This window comes from Loxodonta africana, chromosome 9 (genome assembly GCF_030014295.1).
Source record: "Loxodonta africana isolate mLoxAfr1 chromosome 9, mLoxAfr1.hap2, whole genome shotgun sequence".
Lineage (NCBI taxonomy): Eukaryota > Metazoa > Chordata > Mammalia > Proboscidea > Elephantidae > Loxodonta > Loxodonta africana.
This window is the reverse complement of record NC_087350.1, coordinates 82,631,678-82,653,679: the sequence shown is the minus strand read 5'-3', so window position 1 is coordinate 82,653,679 and position 22,002 is coordinate 82,631,678. Positions and strand designations below refer to the sequence as shown.

At 47.6% G+C, this 22,002-nt stretch overlaps 2 protein-coding genes across 4 annotated transcripts; both read right to left on the bottom strand.

Annotated features, from left to right (window-relative positions):
• Positions 1 to 130: 130 nt before the first annotated feature.
• PIGO (phosphatidylinositol glycan anchor biosynthesis class O) lies at positions 131 to 18,327 on the bottom strand. 3 transcript variants are annotated; one of them, XM_023545168.2, is made up of 12 exons: positions 17,483 to 18,327; positions 13,528 to 13,684; positions 12,243 to 12,783; positions 11,481 to 11,624; positions 11,163 to 11,286; positions 10,684 to 10,843; positions 10,290 to 10,469; positions 8,517 to 10,044; positions 7,687 to 7,893; positions 7,250 to 7,470; positions 6,574 to 6,644; positions 131 to 6,420 (listed from the first exon to the last, which is right to left on the bottom strand). In XM_023545168.2, the coding sequence occupies exons 3-12, from the start codon at positions 12,751 to 12,753 to the stop codon at positions 6,291 to 6,293; spliced, it is 3,276 nt and encodes a 1,091-aa protein (XP_023400936.1). In that variant the 5' UTR covers positions 12,754 to 12,783; positions 13,528 to 13,684; positions 17,483 to 18,327; the 3' UTR covers positions 131 to 6,290. The 3 variants fall into 3 exon arrangements, with proteins under 3 accessions (XP_023400936.1, XP_003407347.1, XP_064147838.1); XM_003407299.4 differs by having other exon boundaries at positions 13,528 to 18,327; XM_064291768.1 differs by having other exon boundaries at positions 12,243 to 12,754; positions 13,528 to 18,327.
• Positions 18,328 to 18,442: 115 nt separating this feature from the next.
• Positions 18,443 to 21,739, bottom strand: STOML2 (stomatin like 2). The gene is made up of 10 exons (XM_064291774.1): positions 21,616 to 21,739; positions 21,235 to 21,372; positions 20,622 to 20,721; positions 20,433 to 20,491; positions 20,241 to 20,342; positions 19,956 to 20,090; positions 19,659 to 19,803; positions 19,475 to 19,554; positions 19,121 to 19,249; positions 18,443 to 18,717 (listed from the first exon to the last, which is right to left on the bottom strand). The coding sequence occupies exons 1-10, from the start codon at positions 21,658 to 21,660 to the stop codon at positions 18,580 to 18,582; spliced, it is 1,071 nt and encodes a 356-aa protein (XP_064147844.1). The 5' UTR covers positions 21,661 to 21,739; the 3' UTR covers positions 18,443 to 18,579.
• Positions 21,740 to 22,002: the final 263 nt, after the last annotated feature.

The following is a 22,002-nucleotide window of genomic DNA, read 5'->3' as shown; positions in this document are numbered from 1 at the left end:
AACGAGACCTTCCCAGGTTTCTCCCTCGCGAAGGGCTGGCCCGCGCGCTGCATGCTGGGAGTCGTAGTCTCGCGGAGAGGAGCAAGGAAAAGTCCGCCCCGGTAGGAAAGTGTCTCGGAAAGGCACAGAGGGGACGCCAAAAAAAGCCCTCCGTAATTGTCCTATTTTTACCGGCTCACTACCGATGCTGTGATTTTAGAGAGCCCCATAAGGCAGGGAACTTGATGAGTTTCTCACGCTGACCACTGTCTCTTCAACCGCGTGGTAGCGTGGCCCTGTGCTTGTGCAGTTGCACTGCTCGAAGGTGCTTGCCCAAAGCTTTCAACAGATGGAACTAGGAGAATTGACTATCGGTATGCAAAAAATAATAAAAATACATAATCATAATAACCTTTGACCCTTACCTCAGACCACACATAAAATTAACTCAAAAAGGATTACAAACCTAAATGTTAAGAGCCAAAAATATAAAATTCTGGAAGAAAACGTAAGAATATCTTTGTGACCTTCAGTTAAGCAGTAAGTTCTTAGCACAAAAAAGCATGAGCAATTTTAAAAATTAATAAATTGGATTTTATTATTAAAAATTCATGTGTTGCAAAGACACCATTAAAATTCAAAGAAAAGTTACAAGGTGGGAAAAATTACTTGAAAATCATGTACCTAATAAAGGACTGGTATCCATAATATATAAACACTCTCAAAACTCAATAATGAAAATATTTTTTAAAGACCATTGAAAATGGGCAAAAAATATGAGTAGACATTTCACCCAAAAAAATTATACAAATGGCTTAGAAGCACATAAAAGGTGCTCAACATCATTAGCCTTTAAAAAAAAATTTTTTTTTCTTTTTTTTTTAAGCCTTTAGGGAAATGCAAATTAAAACCATGAGATCCCAGTACACAAATACACATAGAATGGCTACAATAAAAAACAGATAATATCAAGTGTTGGTGAGGATGTGTAGAAACTGGAACCCCCATACATTGCCAGTGGGGATAAACAACAGTACCATCACTTTAGAACACAGTTTGGCAGTTACTTAAAAATTAAACATAAGTTTACCATACAACACAGCAAGTCCACCCCAAGGAACCTTCCTAAAAGAAGTGAAAATATGCCCACACAAACTTATATGTAAATGCTCCTTGTCGTTGTTAGGTGCCATCAAATTGGTTCCGACTCACAGCAACCCTCTGTACAACAGAACTTGAAACAGTGCCTAGTCCTGTACCATTGTCACAAGTTTTGTTATGCTTGAACCCATTGTTGTTGCCACTGTGTCAATCCATCTCACTGAGAGTCTTCCTCTTTTTCACTGACCCCTCTACTCTACCAAGTGTGGTGTCCTTCTCCAGTGACCGGTCCCTCTTGATAACTTGTCCAAAGTATGTGAGATGCAGTCTCACCATCCTTGCTTCTAAGGAGCATTCTGACTGTACTTCTTCCAAAGACAGATTCATTCATTCTTTGGGCGGTCCATGGTCTCTTCAATGTTCTTTGCCAATACTATGATTCAAACTCATCAATTCTTTGGTCTTCCTTATTTATTGTCCAGCTTTCCCATGCATATGAGGCAACTAAAAACACCACAGCTTAGGTCAGGTACACCTTACTCCTTAAAGTGACATCTTTGCTTCTCAATAATTTAAAGAGGTCTTTTGCGGCTGATTTGCCCAATGCAATGCATCCAGTGATTTCTTGACTGCTGCTTTCATGGGTGTTGATTGTGGATCCAAGTAAAGTGAAAATCCTTGACAATTTCAATCTTATCTCTGTTTATCATGATACTGCTTGCTTATTGGTCCAGTTGTGAGGATTTTTGTTTTATGTTGAGGTGTAATCCATACTGTAGTCTTTAATCTTCATCAGTTAAGTGCTTCAAGTCCTCTTCACTTTTAGCAAGCAAGGTTGTGTTATCTGCATATTGCAGGTTGTTAATAAGTCTTCCTCCAATTCTGATGCTTGTTCTTTATATAATCCAGCTTCTCAGATTATTTGTTCAGCATACAGATTGAAAAGGTACGGTGAAGGATACAACCTTGATGCACACCTTTCCTGATTTTAAACCATGCAGTATCCCCTTGTTCTGTTTGAATGACTGCCTCTTGGTCTATGTACATGTTCTGCATGAGCACAATTAAGCGTTCTGGAATTCCCATTCTTCACAATGTTATCCATAATTTGTTATGATCCACAAAGTTGAATGCCTTTGCACAGTCAATAAAATACAGGTAAATATCTTTCTGGTATTCTTTCAGCCAAGATCCATATACGTATGGCCAACGAGCACAAGAAAAAATGCTCAACATCAGGAAATGCAAATCAAAACCACAATGAGATGCCACTTCAGGCCCACTAGGATAATTAGAATAAAAAAAGACAAAAAACAAGTGTTGGCAAGGATGTGGAGAAATTGGAAACTTTACACACTACTGGTGAGAATGTACTATGGTACAGCCATTTTGGAAAACAGACTGGCAGTTCCTCAAAAGGTTAAACGTAGGGTTACCATATGACCCAACAATTTCACTTCTAGGTATATATACCCAAGAGAATTCAAAACAAAAACTTGCACAAGAAGGTTCATAACAGCACGATTTACAATAGCCAGAAAGTGAAAACAACCAAATGTCCATCAACTATTGAAGAGATAAATAAAGTGTAGTATATTCATGTAGTAGAATATTCAGCCACAAAAAGTAGAATATTATTCAACCACAAAAAGGAATGAAGTACTAATACATAGATAGTATAACATGGATAAGGCCTGAAAACATTAGGCTGAAAGAAGCTAAACACAAAAGACCATACTGTATAAGTCCATTTATATGAAACATCTAGAATTGGCAATCTTATAGGGTCACAAAGCAAATTAGTGGTTACCAGAGTGACTTCTTAACAGGTACAGGGTTTCTTTTTGGCATGATGAAAATGTTCTGGAATGAGACAGTGGTCACTGTTGCACAACACCGTGAATGTACTAAGGACCACTGAATTGTACATTTTAAAATGAGTAAAATGGTTAATTTTATGTTATGTGAATTTTACCTCAATTAAAAAAAGGAACAAAGTACTAATGCATGCTACAACATGAACCTTCAAAACATTGTGCTAAGTGAAAGAAGCCAGTCACAAAAAAAAACACTTATTATATTCCATTTATATGAAATGTCCAGAATAAGCAAACCTACAGAGACAGAAGGTAGAATAGTGGTTGCCTAGGACTGGGGATGAGGGTGTGTGATGAGGCTGAAGGCTGACAGCAGAAGGGTATGGAGCTTCTTTTTGGGGTGATGAAAATGTTCTCAAATTGATTGTGGTTATGGTTACACAACTCAGTGAGTATACTAAAAACCATTGAATTGTACACCCTAAATGGACAAATTGTATGTGAATTTTATCTCAATATAACTGTTACAAAAAGAAAAATCTAAATTGTGGTAATGATTGAACTCCATAAATTTACTAATGATCATGGAATTGTACACTTAAAATGAGTGCATTTTATGGTATATACACTGTACCTCAAAAAGGCTCTTTAAAAAAAGAAACTGAGTTAGTGTAGAATGGGCTCTTTGATGTAAAATAAAAGGCAGGGATGTAATTAGAAAGAACTTTTAAATAGTGTAAATCAATGCTAACCTATCTTCCTCTAAAGAATCAGGGGAAAGGGAAATAGTGGTTGGAAGATCATCAGAACAAACTTCTACCCTAGACAAGGGCACCCCTGCCAAAAACAAAGAGGGAGTGGTGGTAGGGTAAAGGTTGGGCAACTGGAGCCTGAAATCCTTCTCATGGTACTACCAAAACCCAAATCCATTGCCATCAAGTCGATTCCAACTCATAATGACCCTATAGGACAGACTAGGACTGCCCCATATGGTTTCCAAGAAGCGCATGGTGGATTTGAACTGCTGACCTTTTGGTTAGCAGCCATAGCTCTTAACCACTATACCACCAGGATTTCCCTCATAGTACTAGGGATGGAGAAAAGGTCCTTTTTTCTTCTCACAAAAGCACTGTCTGCTCACCAAACTATGCTTGGGAATTGTGTTCACCAGAAGGAGGTGCAGGGCTGGGGCAGGGGGCCTTTTCTAATTCTTCTTACAAACCAGCTGGGGCCTAACTTCTCCCTTTGCATTATTAAATGTTTCCAGCAGGGTCACCAATGACAGATCCTCTAAGTTCCTGAAACAGCACACACTTTTCTTCATCTTTCTATTTGACCTCTGTAGCACTTGGGACTACTGGCCATTAACAATTTGAACAATAGAGAACCCCTGAGGGAGGACAGCAGTGGGATGCAGAACCCAAATTCTCATAAAAAGACCAGACTTAATGGTCTGAGACTAGAAGGACCCTGGTGGTCATGGCCCCCAGACCTTTTCTTAGCCCAAGACAGAAACCATTCCCAAAGCCAACTCTTCAGACAGGGATTGGACTGGACAACGGGATAGAAAAAGATGCTTGTGAAGAATGAGCTCCTTGGCTCAACTAGACACTTGAGACTATGTTGGCATCTTCTATCTGGAGGGGAGATGAGAGGGCAGAGGGGGTTAGAAGCTGGCGGAATGGACACGAAAAGAGAGCGTGGAGGGAAGGAGAGGGTTGTCTCGGGGGAGAGCAATTAAGAGTATATAGCAAAGTATATATAAATTTTTGTATGAGAGACTGACTTGATTTGTAAACTTTAACTTAAAGCACAATAAAAAACAAAAATAATAATAATTTGCACTCATCCCTTAGCTACCACAGCAGTGAACGCTTTTACTTCAATCATTGCTATTTGGCTTCTCTTTTTCCTCCTGCCTGTTCAAGTGTGGTTAAGAGATATGACTGCTAAACAAAAGGTTGGCAGTTCACATCTACCATGTGTTCCTTGGAAACCCTATGGGGCAGTTCTTCTCTGTCCTATAGGGTTGCTATAAGTCAGAATCAATTTGATGGCACTGGGTTTTTTTATTCAAAAGTAGGTGCTGTCCCACAGTTCTAGCATCTGTCCTTCACTGCAGTCATCTCATCTTCTGCCCTGGGGACTCAAACCTCAAACCCTAGTCTTGACCCGGCTCCCCAGAGCCTCTTCTGAATTCCTTTGATGGACATCTCCAGAAAGGTTTCATGCCAGCCTGCAAACATGACACAGGAGTGGCGAGGTGGCAAGAGGGCATGGGAAACATACAGGAGGAGCAGCAGATTAACCATTTTGGCTTCAAGTCAGCAATAATCAATGGAACAAGGTGCAATGCTGTGTGAGATGGACAAGTAGATCTAATAAAGGCAGCACAGGCTGGGAAGTTAGGGAGGCCTCCGAACAGAAGGGCAAATGGTGTCCTGGAGTGAAAGGACACAGCAGAGGAGGGGGCACAGCACTATCTGGAGCTTCAGTGAAAGTAGTAATAAAAAGAAAGCTCTACTGGTTAGGAAGGGAATTAGGATAATGATGCCTAGGATTTCTAGAAAAGGCTGAGACTACGATTAAAAAACCAAAAACCAAACCCACTGCCATTGAGTCGACTCCGACTCATAGCGACCCTATACGGCAGAGTAGAACTGCCTCATAGTTTCCAAGGAGCACCTGGCAGATTCAAACTGCTGACCTCTTGGTTAGTAGCCGTAGCACTTAACCACTACGCCACCAGGGTTTCCAGACTAGGATTAAGGGACCACAAAAGGTGGGACTTGGTCCCACAGAAATCTTCCCTGTTAGTACCTTAATGCATGACAAAGTTTTTCCCTTTCAAGTCTGTGTGCTCCTTGATACCTAGGCTTATCTTTTCAGCCTTCTCCATACCTCTGTTATCAGCCAAAGCATAGGAACTTAATGTGTTGCATGGCAAAGGAAAATGGCATGTGAGATAAAAGTGATGTGGGAAGAGGTGGGGACAGTGAATTCAGACAACTCCAACCACTTCCCAAAGGTTCTCAGGTATAGCACACCTGGATGACTGCGCCAGATGGGAGGGAGGTAACTCACCTCCCTCCAACCCTATGCGATAGTGGGGGTGCCCCACATCTCAGACACATGTTTATGTAAATTCTTTTATTCCACTTTGGAGACCACCTCTCAGTCCCTCACATGCGTCTAACACAGGAATCAGGGATCAGGCCCCACTATGAGTCTTAATTATAAAATAGTGAAGTCCCAAATGCCAGTAGCCTCTGGCTGCATGGTGGTAAAAGGTGTAGCAGAGCATCTCTTGCAGATGATCCGGCATCAGTACTGGCCAGGCTATACTATTCTCCAGCTCTCTCAGTGGCCAGGAGCCAGCTCCTGCAGCCTAAGCTACCTCTGCTGGGCCAGAACTAGTTGTTTGAACCAGGAGCTCACAGCACCATCTACTCGCATCACCAAAGCAATGCCCAGGAGAAGTCCCACGCTGCTCACAATGAAGCCCGCAGCCTCAAAAATAAACCTGCAAAGAAAGGCAGAGAATCTCAGGGGATACTGAAGGCAGATCTAGAGCCTCTTCTGTACAGAGGCAAAGCCATGTCCATCCTGGGTATTCATACTTTGCTCCAAGCTTCTCCCACCTCACCACCTCTACTTCTTAAGCAAATCCACTCACTTGGGGGCAAACACCTTCCAGACCATGAGATGCCTGCGGAGGATGGAGGCTGCCAAGGAACACGCCAGAATCTAAAGGAGGAGAGGAGGGGCCGAGTTACTTGAGAAGGAGGATGCGGGGCAATGGAAGAGTTGCTGTAGGTCCATGTATAGAATGGAAGGAGGAGGAAAGCCGTGAGTGTCACTGGAAAAAACCCTGTGCTAGGAGTTAGCAACCCAATTCTTGTCCTGGCCTAACCACTAACTCTGTGACCTTAGGCAAGTTACTATCCATCTGTGATGCTAACTCAGGCTCTGCCTCCCAGCATGGAGGAAGATGTCAGCACAATACCTTCTGCCTCTGGAGGACAAGAGGATTTGTGACCACAGCTTGGGAAAAGAATCCTGACCATCACCTCAGCTTTTCCAGTCTATGCACTAATGGAGTAATCCCCAAACGCAACCAGCAGAGTTCAGATCTAGGTTGTGAAGAGGAAACGACCTAGGACTATGATTCAAGGAACCCAGGTTCAAGTCTCAATACTGCCATTTGAGTCTGGTGGCCTTGGGCAACCACTTCACTTACCTGTACCTCAGTCTAGCCTCCCTCCCAGGGTTTTAACAAAGTATGAAAGAAAGAATGTGATGTACACACATGAGAAAAGGTCACTAACTCCCTAATCTCCCCCTGCACCCACCTGAACACCAAGGACGAAGAGGTACTTGAGGCCCAGTTGCAGCAGCGCCGCACTGAAGTGGTGAGGTGCATCTCGAAGCCGCATCTCCATCAGTGGCTCCTCCACCTCCTCCTCCTCAGGCCTGACTCTGGCCTCAGCGTCATTCCTGGGGGTCTGCCGCCTCTTCCGAGGCCCATGACTCTCACACAGGAAGGGCCAGAGCAGGAGCAATGGGCAACCTACTGCCTCAGGAGTGGACAGGGCTGGAGTCAGTGAAGGACCCAGAGATAAGAGCCCCTGGTTCCCAACCACGCTCGTTGGCTCAGACTCTAATTAGCCTAGGTCAAGAGGTGCCAAAGATCCATTAAAACCACATCTCCTCACTCAAATCCACAGGTTTCCTTTCCTTCCACAAAGCCAGAGTAAGCAGTGGAAGTAAGGAAGGGATAAGGAGGTACCTGCAAATAGGAGGTGGGAAGCAAAGGTGTTGGCTCCCACAAGAAAAGCAGGCAGCCAGATGGAGGAGCCATGACCCTCTGGGAATCCTACGAAGGCTGCATGCCAATGGATGGCTGGAAAGACAGGCTGGTGACCCGTCGAGTAGAAGGTCTGTGTGGCCATGAGGGCCCAGGCAGAAACTGCCTGCCATGGCACAGTAAAAGGACCTGGGGGAAGAAATATGCTTCCTTACAGTCACATCCCATTCCCCAAACCATGGTCTACTGCCCTATGATCACATACTCCCACTATTTAGTGTAAACCCTCACACACATACATGCTCATCACCCCAACCTCCTTACAGTCAACACTCTGTTATTCTAATTCCTTCTGTGGCACAAAGCCCCATCACCCTAACCTAAGCCCCTGAACCCCACTGTGATCAGTCTCTCTTTCATTTATACACAGCTCCCTATGCCATTCATTATACACTCATAATTCATCACTGCCATCACTGGGAATTAGGAAATGCCCCTATTGGGTCATTGGGATGTAGCAATACCATAAGAAGTTAGTCTAGGAGGGCTCCTTATCTCCCTCCCCCATGAACCCTGCTAGCCTGGGAGTCAGCAGAAGTGACCAATGAGCTTGGCTATAGCAGGTGAGAAGACATCAGGAAGACCTTCCCAACTGTGTGGGGCATAAGACCCTGTGTCAAGGCAAGGAATCTGAGGAGTTCCGCCTCCCTGAAAACAAGAGGGGCTGAACTCACTACTGTCCTTGGATGAACAAGATCACTATCACTATCACTACTGTCCTTGGATGAACAAGGGCTGAGATATGTATTTACCAGGGGTGGTGATGGGTATCCCAGCAGCAAGCAGATGCAGGAGAAGGAAGCTCTGCAGAAACAGAAGCAGGAACACAAGACTGATGCGCTCTGCATGCAACAGCAGAAGTGGGAAGGCCAACAGGGTGAGAGCCGTGACCATAGCAGCGGAGTAGACGCTCCCCAACTGATACGCAGCCACAGTCAGGGGGCCCTGAGAGTTGGTCCTCCCTAACTGGCCCCGGAACACCTCCTGCATGTGTCGGTAGATTTGAGGGGCCACATAATCCAGGTCAACTTGAGAAGCGGGGGGGCCTGAGAAGGGAGTGAGGACAGTCCTGGTCCTTGGGGTACCCATCCCAGCCTTCACCAGCACCGTGACGGGCCTCCAGAGCAGCAGCACGAGACCTGAAGCAGCCAACCCTGCCACAGCCCGAGGTAGCACAACTGATGCCCCAGCAACCAGGGCCCGGAGACGTGGGGGTGTTTCATCTGCCCCTGATGCCAACGCCCAGTAGGCAGCAGTGCTCAGGGTCATAAGTGGCAGCCCCCAGCGCACAAAGAGCACAGGGGGCTCGGGGCTCTTGAGATTACCATAGCGGCGAAGCCACAGGCGCACAGCAGCTAACAGGACAACCAGTGCCCCCACACAAGCTCCGTACCACAAATTCTTGGCTCGACCGCCCACCATGGAGGCCAGAGGACTCAGCCAGGGGGAAGAGCGGCAAGCAGGTGTCTCTTCAGGGCAGCGATGAAAGAGTCCAGCTAGCCTTGTACATAAAAGTAACCCAACTCCAAGCCCCAGGGCCTGCATGCCATTGTGCCGTGGGGGGCCTGCTGGGGTTGAAGGGCCAAGGCGGGGTATTGCAAGCAGCTTAGGTGGTAGCAGCTGGCCCTCCCAGTGAAGTTGGGCAACCAGGAGCAAGATGAGTGAGCCCAAAAGGAAGGGGGTGGCCCTGGCCTCAGCTATAACAAAGCTATCAGAGAAGAAGGTAGCCCAGCGAACGAGCTGGAGGAACAGGACAGGCCCAGGGATGGGAAGTAGGGCTGCCAGGGGCCTTCTGGCCCCCCAGCCAGCCCAGGATTTCCACAGAAATGGCAGGAGTGAGCCCACTGCAGCCACAGCCCCTAGAACCACTGGATCCAGCTTCAGCCCAGTAGTTGCCAGGAGTCCAGCATATACTATGGCCCCAGCCAGACCCCAGGACACAGGTATCAGGAGTAGAGAGTGGAAAGGGAACCCGGGGGAGGCTGCCCACCGAGATGCCAGCAGACAGAGAAAGCAGGTAGCAGCCAAAAGAGTGGCACCCCCTGCCATGCGGACCAGAGAAAACCGAGCCCAAGACTCAATGCACATGGCCCGAGCTCCCCGCAGGAACTGCTGCAGCTCAGCTATCACAGCCTGCAGTGTTGCCTCAGCCCCCTGGGGGCTCTGCAGAAGCCGCTGGTAGTCAGCAGAGGCCTTGGAGAAGAGGCTCTGCAGCCGCTGAAGCTCCTTAACTTGGAGGTCCTGAGTAGCGGCTGAGTAGGTGTGAAGAAATCGGGACACCTGGCAGAAAAGGTCAGAGACCAAGGGGGACAGGTCAGAGATAGAAGTTGGGACAGAGGCAAGGGTAGACATTATAAAAGGGGGGACCTAAACTTTGTCCAGGATGGGAGAAGGAAGGGATGATGGAAGGGGAACATGACTAACAAAGGTGGGTTAAGATTGCACAAAGAACAATAGAGTGGGTCATTACGCTTCTCATATAACCACTCTAGCTCTGTCACCTAGAAGTCCAGCCCCTTACCTACCTGCTGGGCATTGAGATGAAGAGCAGAGGCTTGGGCCAGAGCAGAGGAGTAGGGCTGGGAGTCCTTGTTCCCTGAGAACAACTCAGTCATCACCTCCCCGATGTTCCCAAATGGAATGGGTAAGCCCAGTAGTAGGGCCAGCGTGGGCACAAGACTGACTTGAGGTACCACCTCTGGCTCCTAGAGGAAAAGCACAGGGTCAAAGTGTTCACAACAGAGCTGAAGTCAGTGTTTGCGATATAAGGTATTGGGGCCTAAGTAGGAAATAAGAGTAGAGAATGCCTAGGATCATGAATTGGGGGGCTTAAAATTAAGGGATCCATGAGGATGCTGTGATCATGATGTGGGCTGAATACCTAGCAACTGGTGAGACAAGGGACACCCCAGGCCTCACCTCTGGCGGGGTGCTGGGGAAGAGGGCTGTGGGGCTGTACAGAAAGAGTGCAGCTGAGACTTCCAGCTCACTGTCCCCTCCATGGTCCCCATTCATGGTCATCCCGTGGTCCCCAGCCACCACCAGCAGTGTATCATTCTCCAGACGCTCCACAAGGCCCCTGGGGGCCAAAAAATGTGTCAGAAAGTAGAGATGGATAAAGAGTTTTTCTCAGGGGCCCATTTACCCCCAGCCTTGATTTCTATTAGTAGGGCCTAGACCTTTAACAAAGGGATACCCCATCTGCTATGATCCTGTTGCCCAAAGCTATACACTGAGTTACTCTACATGGATAAGGCCCCTAGCTTCAGAAAATAGTCTGGAGAACACAGAATTCAGTCAAGAGAAAGATTCCAAGATAAGGACTTTTTCTTCTGGGGCCATATATGCTGAGGTTCTCAGACACAAATCCACTCCCCCAGCCAATACCCAACACTCACTGGATCATTTGGTCCATTTGGCTAAGTTTCTTGGCCATCTCAGGGTGGTGAGGGCCATGCTTGTGGCCACAGTGATCCACACCCAGGAAGTGAGCAATCAGCACGTCCCATTCACCACCGTCCACTGTGGAGGCAAGAACACTGAGCATAGGGGACTAAGGTCCACATCTCAACCCCAGCCAGACTTTGACAACTTCCCTATGTCCAGGGACACAAACCCAGGCCCTTGCACCAGTGGGAGGATCAGAATTTGTGAAGTGAAGCAGCCCTCCCCAGACCCTCCATCTTTGCCAGGTCAGCCTCTGGCCCTGTGCTCACTGGTCGGGTAGAGGTGTTCCAGGATGCCATTGTCCACTGTGTGCAGGTCTCTAACATTGAAGGATGGGAAGAAGAAAGCTTGGGAGAAAGCTCCGGGGAAAAGGTCTTTCCAGGTATCATCTCCCATGAAGACCACGCGCCTTCCTGCAGGGACATGACAAAGAGTGCAGGGAAAAAGAAAAGGGGCTCTTTAAAGACCCATTAGGAATTCCAGCCATGCACTCTAAGTCACAGCAATTGTACCCACTAACTCCTTATCCTTCAAGGCCTGGAATTTTCTTTCAGGAAGCTTTCCCCGATAACTCTACTCCACCCAGACCTATTACTCCTCGTTCCTGTAAAATGCTCTGCTAGATGTGTCCCCGGGTATCTCTGCTGCTGTTTTTCCTGGGTGTATTCTGCTTTTCCCAAGTCAATGAGTACTTGTGGACACAGCCTGGATCCCTCTGCCCTCTCCTCCACATGTGCAAGAGTACCAGGCCCATTATCTCCTCCTGTTGCCTGCACGTTACTTAAAGAGTTCCCCAAGAGTAAAACCAATGCTCCATGCAGATTAGAAGCTCCTTAAGGACAAAGCCCAGATCCTCTCTCCTTTATCCCTCAAGCTGAGCTCCCTGTACACAGGGACCTGTTCTCTTTCTCCTTCTGTGCCTTTCACAACACAGTCAAACATGCAGCTGGGCACCCAAAGTCTTGGCTCCCTGACTACAAAAGAAGGAATCAGACAAAGTACTCCTGGCCTCCAAAGGGGCCTAGACTGACCTGCACTGGTGAGCTGTTTAATGAGATTATCTTCCACTATGGCATGGCTGGCAAAGTTACTGCCAGCATCAATAAAGGTAGGCAGTGAGCCAGTGGTGAGGGCCTTGAGGCGCTGCATGGTGGTGGTGGGAGGGTCAACCTGAGATCTGTAGAGCCGGGCATGGTAGGGCTGAATCTCCAGGATCCTCTGCAAGGAGCTCAGTTTTCCCAGGAAAGGCAGGGATACAGGAGGTTCCCCAGGTATGTGTGAAACTTGGGGCTGGGCAAAGTCAAAACGCAGGGCATCTATCAACACCAACACAACCCTGGAGAAACGGGAGGCCATCCAGCAGGCCCCGGGCTCCCCTTGGTGCCCTGTGGGTAGGGGCTCAGGGCCTGGGGGCTCTTGGCAGCTGCTATGGTTGGTGAGCTCCAGACGGGTGAGCAGGAAGCCACTGGTGAAGAGGGCAATACCGGCATAGAAGAGGAAGCAGACCCAGGCCAGGAAGAGCAGCACTGACACCTTCTGCATTCTGGTAGGAGCAGGGGAGGGAATTCATCACTAGAGGGTGGGGGTGGGAAGAGAAAGCAGTGGATATTCCAGTCCCTCAATCCAAAACCCAGCTAGAATTACACCCTACTGGAAGCCCTCCTGAAGATAAACAAACCCAGAGCCAACCCAATGCAATATTCCTCTCAACTAGTTCTGAAGGTGAGATCCACAGATTATGAGCATCAACCTGGAAAGGCTGTTAACGCTGGTTTCTAGGGCCCACCCCATATCTACTGAATCAGGATCTTTGGTTGTAAAGCATAGGAATTTGTGTATGTCCTCCAGGAGATTCCAATGCTGAAAAAACAGCCCATGAGACAAACTTATTTCAAGCGGCAGACTGCTCTCTACCGGACAGTCTCTCTGCTTCTCCTCGCCAATCTCAACCCCCCTCGGATTGTCGGGGCTCCCTGTCACTGGGGAACCCATGCCGAGCAGACGGCTCTGCCAGGCAGGGACTGAGAGAACAAGGGAAGGAGTCACTCTCCGGTTCCGGACTGCCAGGGTCCCCAGGAGACCGGAGGCGCGACTTCCGCGGGTCTCCGGCGAAGTGGGGCAGGTGCGCCGGGCTGACAGCTCATTGGACCTCGCCGGGACCCAGGCGTCCCGGCGGCTGTGCCTCCTCGTGCAGCTACCTAGGCCTGGGCACCCTGACCCCGGTACTGGACACCTCAGACTGCGCAGGCTGGAGAGGATCCCTCACTTCAGGGTCAAAGACCCTGAGGGGGTCTCAGAAGACCCTAACTAGCTCACCTGGATCGGCGCCCGGAAGTGCGGCGGCGCCAGGAGCCTGGCACCACAAAGGTACTCCGGTTGGACAGAGCGGCCTGCCGGGGACTTCATCGCCATCTGCCGGCGCCTCCAAGGAAGTTCGGCAAGGAGCGTAGGGCTAGCAACAACAGGTCGACAGCTGGGGAGATTACAGCAATGTAGTAGGAGATTTGGGTGGGCAAGGGACTAAATTAAAAGAAGAGTTCAGGGTCCTGCTATCCGTTCACGGTTAAGACTAAGAGCTAGGCCTCTGGAATCAAACTTGGCTTGAATTCTAGCTCTGCCTTTCACTGTGTTTGGGCATCATTTAACTGAGACTCGTTCTGTATTTGTAAAATGGTGATTAAAAAAAAAAAAAAAAAAAACCCGTTGCCGTTGAGTAGATTCTGACTCATAGCGACCCTACAGGACAGAGTAGAACTGCCCCATAGAGCTTCCAAGGAGCGCCTAGGCAGATTCGAATGGCCGACCTTTTGGTTAGCAGCCATAGTACTTAACCACTAAGCCACCAGGGTTTCCAAAATGGTGATAAGTAATACTTATTTCTCCCCTTTGGCTTAGCTGACTCCGACTGATGAATTTTTACTATTCCTACTCTCAAATCCTCTCACCGAGTCTTACAACTCAATCATAAAAATACAAATGACCCAACTAAAAGATGAGCAAAGGATCTGAATAGCCATTTCTCCAAAGAAGATATATACAAATGACCAATAAGAACATGAAAATATGCTCAACATCGTTAGCCAAAAGGGAAATGTTGGAGATACCATTTCACACCCACTAGAGTGGTTAGAATAAAAATGACAGATAGTAACAATTGTTGGTAAGGATGAAAAAATTGGAACCTTCGCACACTGCTGGTAGGAATGCAGAATGGTGCAGTTGCCTTGGAATACAGGCTGAAGTTCCTCGAAAGGTTAAACATAAAGTTACCATACACCAAAACCAAACCCGTTGCCATCAAGTCAATTATGACTCACAGTGACTCTACAGGACAGAGTAGAACTGCCCCACAGGGTTTCCAAGAAGCAGCTGGTGGATTCAAACTGCTGACCTGTTGGTTAGCAGCCAAGCTCTTAACTACCACACCACTAGGGCTCCGAAGTTACTAGATGGCCCAGGATTCCATTCCTAGGTATATACCCAACAGGAATGAAAATACATCCAAACAAAAACTTGTAAATAAAAGGTTCATATCAGCACTATTCATAAGAGCTAAAGGATGAAAACAACCCAGCTGACAAATAGATAAACAAAATGTGGTATTTTCATACAATGGAATATTATTCTACCATAAAAAGAAATGAAGTATGACACATGCTACACAACATGGATGAACCTTGAAAGCATTATGCTAAGTGAAAGAAGCCAGTCATAAAAGGCCACATATCATACGATTCCGTTTGTATGAATACATAAATCTATAGAGACAGTAAGTAGATTAGTAATTGCTGTGGCCTAGCATACAGGTTTTTTGGGGGTGAGGACAGTGATGAATATGGTCTAAAATTGTGGTGGTACTTACACAACTCTGTGAATATACTAAAAACAATTTAATTTACACTTTAAATGGGTGGATTGTATAGTATGTAAATTATATCTCAATAAACCAAACCAGTTGCCAGTGAGTTGATTCCAATTCATGGTGACCCCATGGGTTGCAGAGTAAAACTGCTCCATAGGGTTTTCATGATTGTGATCTTTCGGAAGTGGCTCAGTGGGCGTATCAATAAAGCTATAATTAAAAACAAAACAAACCACTGATTTCTCATTTCACAGTAAAAGCCTACGTTCTTGCAGTGGCCCTACATGTCCACACATAGCTACCCCCCTCTCTTTTTGATTCATCTAGCTGCCACTTTGGTTCCTTAACTACTTCATCCACAGCATCTTTGCTCCCCCACTTACTAGCCAGGCATGCTCTGCCTCAGGGTCTTTGTATTTGCAATCCCTTGTCAACTTTATTCCCAGATACTGCAATAGGTCACTTCCCCAGCTCCTTCATATTTAGGCTCAAATATAACATCCCATAGTTTCCTGGGACCCTGTACTTAAAATTAGTCCCCCTCTCCCTATCTTTAATTTCCTCCATAGCACAATTCATCAGCATCTGAAATACTATATGTCTTATCTATAATTTGTCCCCTTGAAATAGAATATAAGCTTACTGAGGGCAGGAATTTGGTTTTCTTACTATATCTTCATTGCCTGGCATATAATTGGGATTTAATAAATATTGAATGGATAAGTGAATAAATTCTAATTCAGAAATACGTAGAAAATAACCCAATTAAAAAATGGGCAAAGGATATGAACAGGCACTTCACTAAAGAAGACATTCAGGTAGCTAATAGATACATGAGGAAATGCTAATGATTATTAGCCATTAGAGAAATGCAAATCAAAACAATGACATTCCATCTCACTCCAACAAGGCTGGCACTAATCCAAAAAACACAAAATAATAAATGTTGGAGAGGTTGTAGAGAGACTTGGAACACTTACACACTTCTGCTGGTGGGAATGTAAAATGGTACAACCACTTTGGAAATCGATTTGGTGCTTCCTTAAAAAACTAGAAATAGAACTACTATACGATCCAGCAATCCCATTCCTTGGAATATATCTTAGAGAAATAAGAGCCTTGTTCACTGCACCACTGTTTATAATAGCAAAAAAATGGAAGCAACCAAGGTGCCCATCAATGGATGAATGAATAAATAAATTATGGTATATTCACACAATGGAATACTACCCATCAATAAAGAACAATAATGAATCCGTGAAACATTTCATAACACGGAGGAATCTGGAAGGCATTATGCTGAGTGAAATTAGGCAGCTGCAAAAGGACAAATATTGCATGAGTCCACTATTATAAGAACTCAAAAAATAGTTGAAACAGAGAAGAAAATATTCTTTGGTGGTTACGAGAGTCAGGAGGGAGACGGGTCTGCAATAATTAGATAGTAGATAAGAACTATTTTAGGTGAAAGGAAAGACAACACACAATACAGGAGAGGTCAGCACAACTGGACTAAACCAAAAGCAGAGAAGTTTCTTGAAAAAACTGAACACTTCGAAGGCAAGCGTAGCAGGGGCAGGGGTCTGGGGACCACGGTTTCAGGGGATATCTAAGTCAATTGGCATAATAAAATCTATTAAGAAAACATTCTGCATCCCACTTTGGAGAGTGGCATCTGGGGTCTTAAATGCTAGCAAGTGGCCATCTAAGATGCATCAATGAGTCTCAACCCACCTGGAGCAAAAGAGGATGAAGAACACCAAAGACACAAGGTAATTATGAGCCCAAGAGACAGAAAGGGCCACATAAACCAGCGACTACATCAGCCTGAGACCAGAAGAACTAGATGGTGCCCGGCTACAACCAATGACTGCCTTGACAGGGAACACAACAGAGAACCCCTGAGGGAGTAGGAGAGCAGTGGGATGCAGACCTCAAATTCTCATAAAAAGACCAGACTTAATGGTCTGAGACTAGAAGGGCCCCGGAAGTCATGGTCCCCAGACATCCTGTTAGCCCAAGACAGGAACCATTCCCAAATTCCCAAAGCCAACTCTTCAGACAGGGATTGGTCTGGACTATGGGATAGAAAATGATACTGGTGAAGAGTGAGCTTCTTGGATCAAGTAGACACATGAGACTATGTTGGCAGCTCCTGTCTGGAGAGGAGATGAGAGGGCAGAAAGGGACAGAAGCTGGTTGAATGGACAGAGAAATAGAGGGTGGAGAGGAGCATGCTGTCTCATTAGGGGGAGAGCAACTAGGAGTATATAGCAAGGTATATATAAATTTTTGTATGAGAGACTGACTTGATTTGTAAACTTTCACTTAAAGGACAACAAATATTTAAAGAATAAAGAGAGAAATATGTCGAATCATCCCTCCATCTCCATCCCCAGGGTGTCTCACCTCAGTTCAGGCCTCCTCACACTCTCCAGGATCACTGAGCCAGCCTTTTTACTGTCCTCTCAGCTTCCCTTCTCTTCTTCATATCCCTTCTCCACCTTGTAGCAGGAGAGCTCCATCTAAAACACTAATGTGACCACCTTAATCCTCTTAAAATTCTTTAGGTGGCGGGGAGGTTGTCGGTAACTCCAGGGTTCCCCACATCGCTAAGAATAAAGTCCAAGGCCTTTAGCAGTACCCTAGTTCCCTATGATTTAGCCTTTTCCACAGTCACAGCCCCCCTCACAACCCATCTTTCAACCACAACTCTTTGAATATGTTGATTTCTTGTTTTGGATATTCTAGTACCCCGGGTCTAGCCTGGTGAATGCTTGTTAACTCTTCCAGCCTGTGCTCAATGACAGAGTCAACAACGCTGCTGCCCACATGCAGACATGCTCCTTCTCCCAGGTGCCCTCAGCTTGCACTTTCCTTGTCCATCTCCTCTACCTGACCTTGTATTCCATGAAAGCAGGATCACTAGGTCTCAGTTAATTTTTTTTTTTATCCCCGTGTCTAGCATTGAGCTTGGACATGGTAGGCATCATTAAATGTTTTTCAATGAATGAATGAATAGGAACCATTTCAGTCCGTGAAGACCTTAAAAGCATTCAAAGTACTACCCTGCCAGGGCAGTCCTCCCTCCCAGGAATGTCCTCTCAACCATCTGCTTCAAGTACACACCCCACACTCCCTAGCAGGAGACTACACTCTCCAGCTGGCAGTTCAGTACAAAGGTGGTTCAATTCTTCCACCCTACCCCACAGCTTCTCCTGAAGACAGGATAATTTCGCTTTATGTAAGGGTCATTCTTGCTCATGGAGACATCAGCTCCAATGTCCTGACAGGGCTGAAGGATGGGATGGACATCCATGGGAAACACTGGTAACTTCCCCAACTTCATTTCCCAATCAAAGAGGACAGTTCTTGGTTTGCCATGGTGAGTTTATTACATGATTAAAGTTCAAATAAAAAAAAAAAAATCTCGGCACAGAGGCCAAAGCTGAAGTCTGGGAGTGCTACTTCCCAGCCCCCAGCCTCCCTGGTCAAGCCTAGCTCCACTAACTCAGCTTAACTTGATCAAGCTCCTCATCGAGACTTGTATCTGTGCCTGGTACATCTCTGCTGCTCCCACTGGAAACTGGGTCCTGGGCCCCTGGCACTGGCGCTTTGGTGAGGGCTCCATAAACACCCATGGCCTGAGAGAGACAGAGAGACAGCCATGAGGATACCTGACAGAGAGCATAGCCCAACCCACCAATGGGTAAAAGAAAGAAGGTGGGGTTGTTTTTTCTTTCTTCCTCTGTCAAGCCTCAATCTTTTAAATTGTGGAGTTGGTTCTAGTAATCTTAGAAACTATCCCTCAGAGCAAGTGGACCCTCAGATTGCGGGTACAGATGTCTACTAAAAGGTGTCTCAAGATCTTTCCTATCTCCAAGGTGAGGTGGGGTATCTTGTTCTTAGAGATTCATTCTCTACAAGGAATGGAAGGGAGGTCCAGGGCTCAGAGCATTCTGAAGCCCGCTATGGTGTGTGAGTGGTGATGGTAGTGTCTCTATCCGGGCATTGGTGCTCTGTGCCAGGTCCTAAGGGCACTCTAACCTGGGCCACCATACTGGTGACATCACCGGGATTGGTGGGCAGCAGGATGGTGTTGGAGTCCTTGGCCAGTTTGGAGAACGCGTTGACGTACTGCTCAGCCACAGTCAGTGAGGCTGCTGCATCTCCATTCTGTGGCCACAGTGGGGATAAAATCAGAAATCACAGATTTGGGGAGGATGAAAGGGAGAGGAGAGGGAGGTCAGGTTCCTGGGGAGAGGGTATACAGGTCAGAAGACAAAAGACATGTTATCTGGGTCAACGGAGTTCACAAAACCAGGAACTCCCCCTAAGGTTGGGTGAAGGAACCCATTCCACTGTCAATTCTATTTCCCATCCCACCCAAGGGCCTCTCACATGTTGTGTGAGAGCTGCAGCCAGGATGCGAATAGCTTCAGCCTTAGCCTTGGCCTTGGCCAAAACTGCACTGGCCTCTCCTGGAAGAAAAGAGACAGAGCTTGGTACCCCAAAGTTCCTGTCCTAGCACCAACCCTCAAAGACCCAGGCCTTGGTCCTCCCTTAGCCGCTACACTCTGCTGACCTGCTGCCTGATTTATTTGCTCAGCTTTTTCTGCCTCAGAGGCCAGGATCTGGGCTTGCTTCTTCCCCTCTGCCACGTTGATGGCCGACTCTCGGGTCCCCTCAGATTCTAGAACTGTGGCCCGTTTCCGTCGCTCTGCCTCCACCTGGAAACCCCCAGCAACCCCATCAACAAGAAGCCAGGGGAAACTCTTATACAGATGTACAAGAATGCCCATCACAATAGGGAAGAGAATCCTGGTCCTGCTAGGACTGGAAGACCCTGAGGTCTTCTTCCCCATCCCTCCCTGGCCCCCACCTGCATCTGCATGGACTCTTTCACCCGGGGTGGCACATGGATATCCTTGATTTCATAACGGAGACAGCGGATGCCCCAGCAGTCGGCAGCCTGGTTGATGGCATCCACAATGCTGGCATTCAGGGACTCCCGCTCCTGGAAGAAGAGAGGTATAAGCCCCATGGCCTTAGCCCACCACTTAGGGGCCTTAACTGAGAAGGACCTGAGACTAATCATGACGCCCAGGAAGGACTAAGAGTGTATGCACATGTCTTCAAACACTAAATCTGGCTCAGGTCTTCTTACCCTGAAAACTTTGTCCAGGGAGAGTTTGCCAAGTTCTGATCTCATGGTTGTCTGAGCTAGCTGGGTGACAGCATACTCAGGGTCTTCCACACCATAGCTTGCCTGAAAGGGGCATGAAGAGTATAAGAAGTTTCGGTGCGGGGTTTTAGTGAGGAGGGCAACTGAGCAGGTGGAATAGCAGGGGACAAGTACCTTGTAAGGATCCATGATGCGCAGGTAAAGGACGCCATCAATCTGCAGAGTCACATTGTCTACAGGAGCAGGAGAGAAAGGCGGAAGGTCAGATCCTCAGGTCCAACTAGCTCTTTCTTCCAAGTTTTGATTCTCCAGGAACCACATCCTAATGGTCTCAGAGCACCCATGTCACCCTGAGCCCCTCACCGAGAGTCACGGCTGACTGCTCAGGCACGTTGATGACAATCTCCTTGAGACTCTGCACATATCGGATCCGGTCTAATACAGGGATGAGGATGTTCAAGCCCTGGGAAGAGGAGTATCAGTCCTCAGAGGGATGGGACTATGGGGTGGGGATCCAAGCTAGGCCTGGAGTGGGTAGGGAATCATATAGAATACAACCACAAACGCAGTAGCTCCAGCCAAGAGAGAGGTCTTAAGAGTGCTGGGGTTGTCACCAGCAGGGAAGCCCAAGAGGATAGGTATGTGAAGCTGGGCCTCTTTCTTATTGGAGTGGAGAGTCATACAAATAAAGCCAGCAAACTAGCATTCTCTAAGCAGACAGATGGGGCAGTAGGGAGGGGTAGGGAGATTCCCAGGAATGGGGCATTTGGGATGCTAGATCAATAGGAAAAGGTGGCAACACGGCCTGTGCCCTGGGATGACGGCCTGTGCCCCGCCAAGTCTGGCCTGGGAATCATAGAGGTGGGCAGGTTCCAAAAAGGAGGTCCCCACCCCCCGTGTCCTGAGGGAATTGGGCATCGGTTTGGCCGGGGTGGGGGGGTGGAGTGGGGTGGGGAAGGGCTGGGGAGGCTCTCACAGGCTCCAGGATCCGGTGGAATCGGCCCATTCGCTCCACCACCCAGGCCTCCTGCTGCGGCACAAACAGCACCACGGTGTTTCGGGGCAAGCCAGAGGAGGCGCGGCGCGGAGCGCGGCTAGGAGCCCGCACAGAGCCCTGAAGGGAAGACGAGGGTGAGAAGAGACCCCAGTCGGCAGGGCACCCCGCCCGCCTTGGCATCTACCCTGGAGGCATATCCCCAAGCCGCGACCCTCAAGGGTCCTCGGAACGGAATTCACGTGGGAAAACCATGATCCCCGACCCCAGGTCTCTCTCCAGATTCAGAATCCTATTCTTTCTCAGCTGAGGACCCAGGTGATCTCTGACTCGATCCCCTGAAGAAACCAGGCTTGCTCTTACCCTCAGTAAAATGCCCCCAGTGCCCCGCGCCGCGCGCGCCAGCATTTCCCACCGTCGCAGACACCTCCGGAACTAAAGAGACTCGGTGCAGAGCAGTCCCTCTAGAAACACGGACCCGCGTCTTTCCTCCTGCAGTCCCACCCCCCGGAAGTACCTCTGGCTATCTCTTACCCATTCCACAGCCAGCCAATTAAGAGCTACTTGGCAATGCGCGCATCAAGTTGTTCTAAGGCAAAGGCAGACCTTCAAGAGAGAGACCCAGGCTAGAGTTTAAGCTGAAGATCCTGGGCACAGTGGCCAAAATGGAGGCTTTTCCCGTCGCCACATGGCCCAAAAACACTCCCACCAAGTTATTTACCCTCACCCAAGACGGAGGGTTTTTAAGAC

Excerpts from the sequence above, each read along its gene's own strand:
- STOML2 (XM_064291774.1), bottom strand. The coding sequence starts at position 21,660 with ATGCTGGCGCGCGCGGCGCGGGGCACTGGGGGCATTTTACTGAGG. Across the intron at positions 20,722-21,234 it reads TCCACCGGATCCTGGAGCCT|GGCTTGAACATCCTCATCCC; the intron begins GTGAGAGCCTCC and ends TCCTCTTCCCAG. Across the intron at positions 19,250-19,474 it reads CTGCAGCTCTCACACAACAT|AATGGAGATGCAGCAGCCTC; the intron begins GTGAGAGGCCCT and ends CTGTGGCCACAG.
- PIGO (XM_003407299.4), bottom strand. The coding sequence starts at position 12,753 with ATGCAGAAGGTGTCAGTGCTGCTCTTCCTGGCCTGGGTCTGCTTCCTC. Across the intron at positions 11,625-12,242 it reads TAAACAGCTCACCAGTGCAG|GAAGGCGCGTGGTCTTCATG; the intron begins GTCAGTCTAGGC and ends ATGTCCCTGCAG. Across the intron at positions 7,894-8,516 it reads GATACCCATCACCACCCCTG|GTCCTTTTACTGTGCCATGG; the intron begins GTAAATACATAT and ends TTCTTCCCCCAG.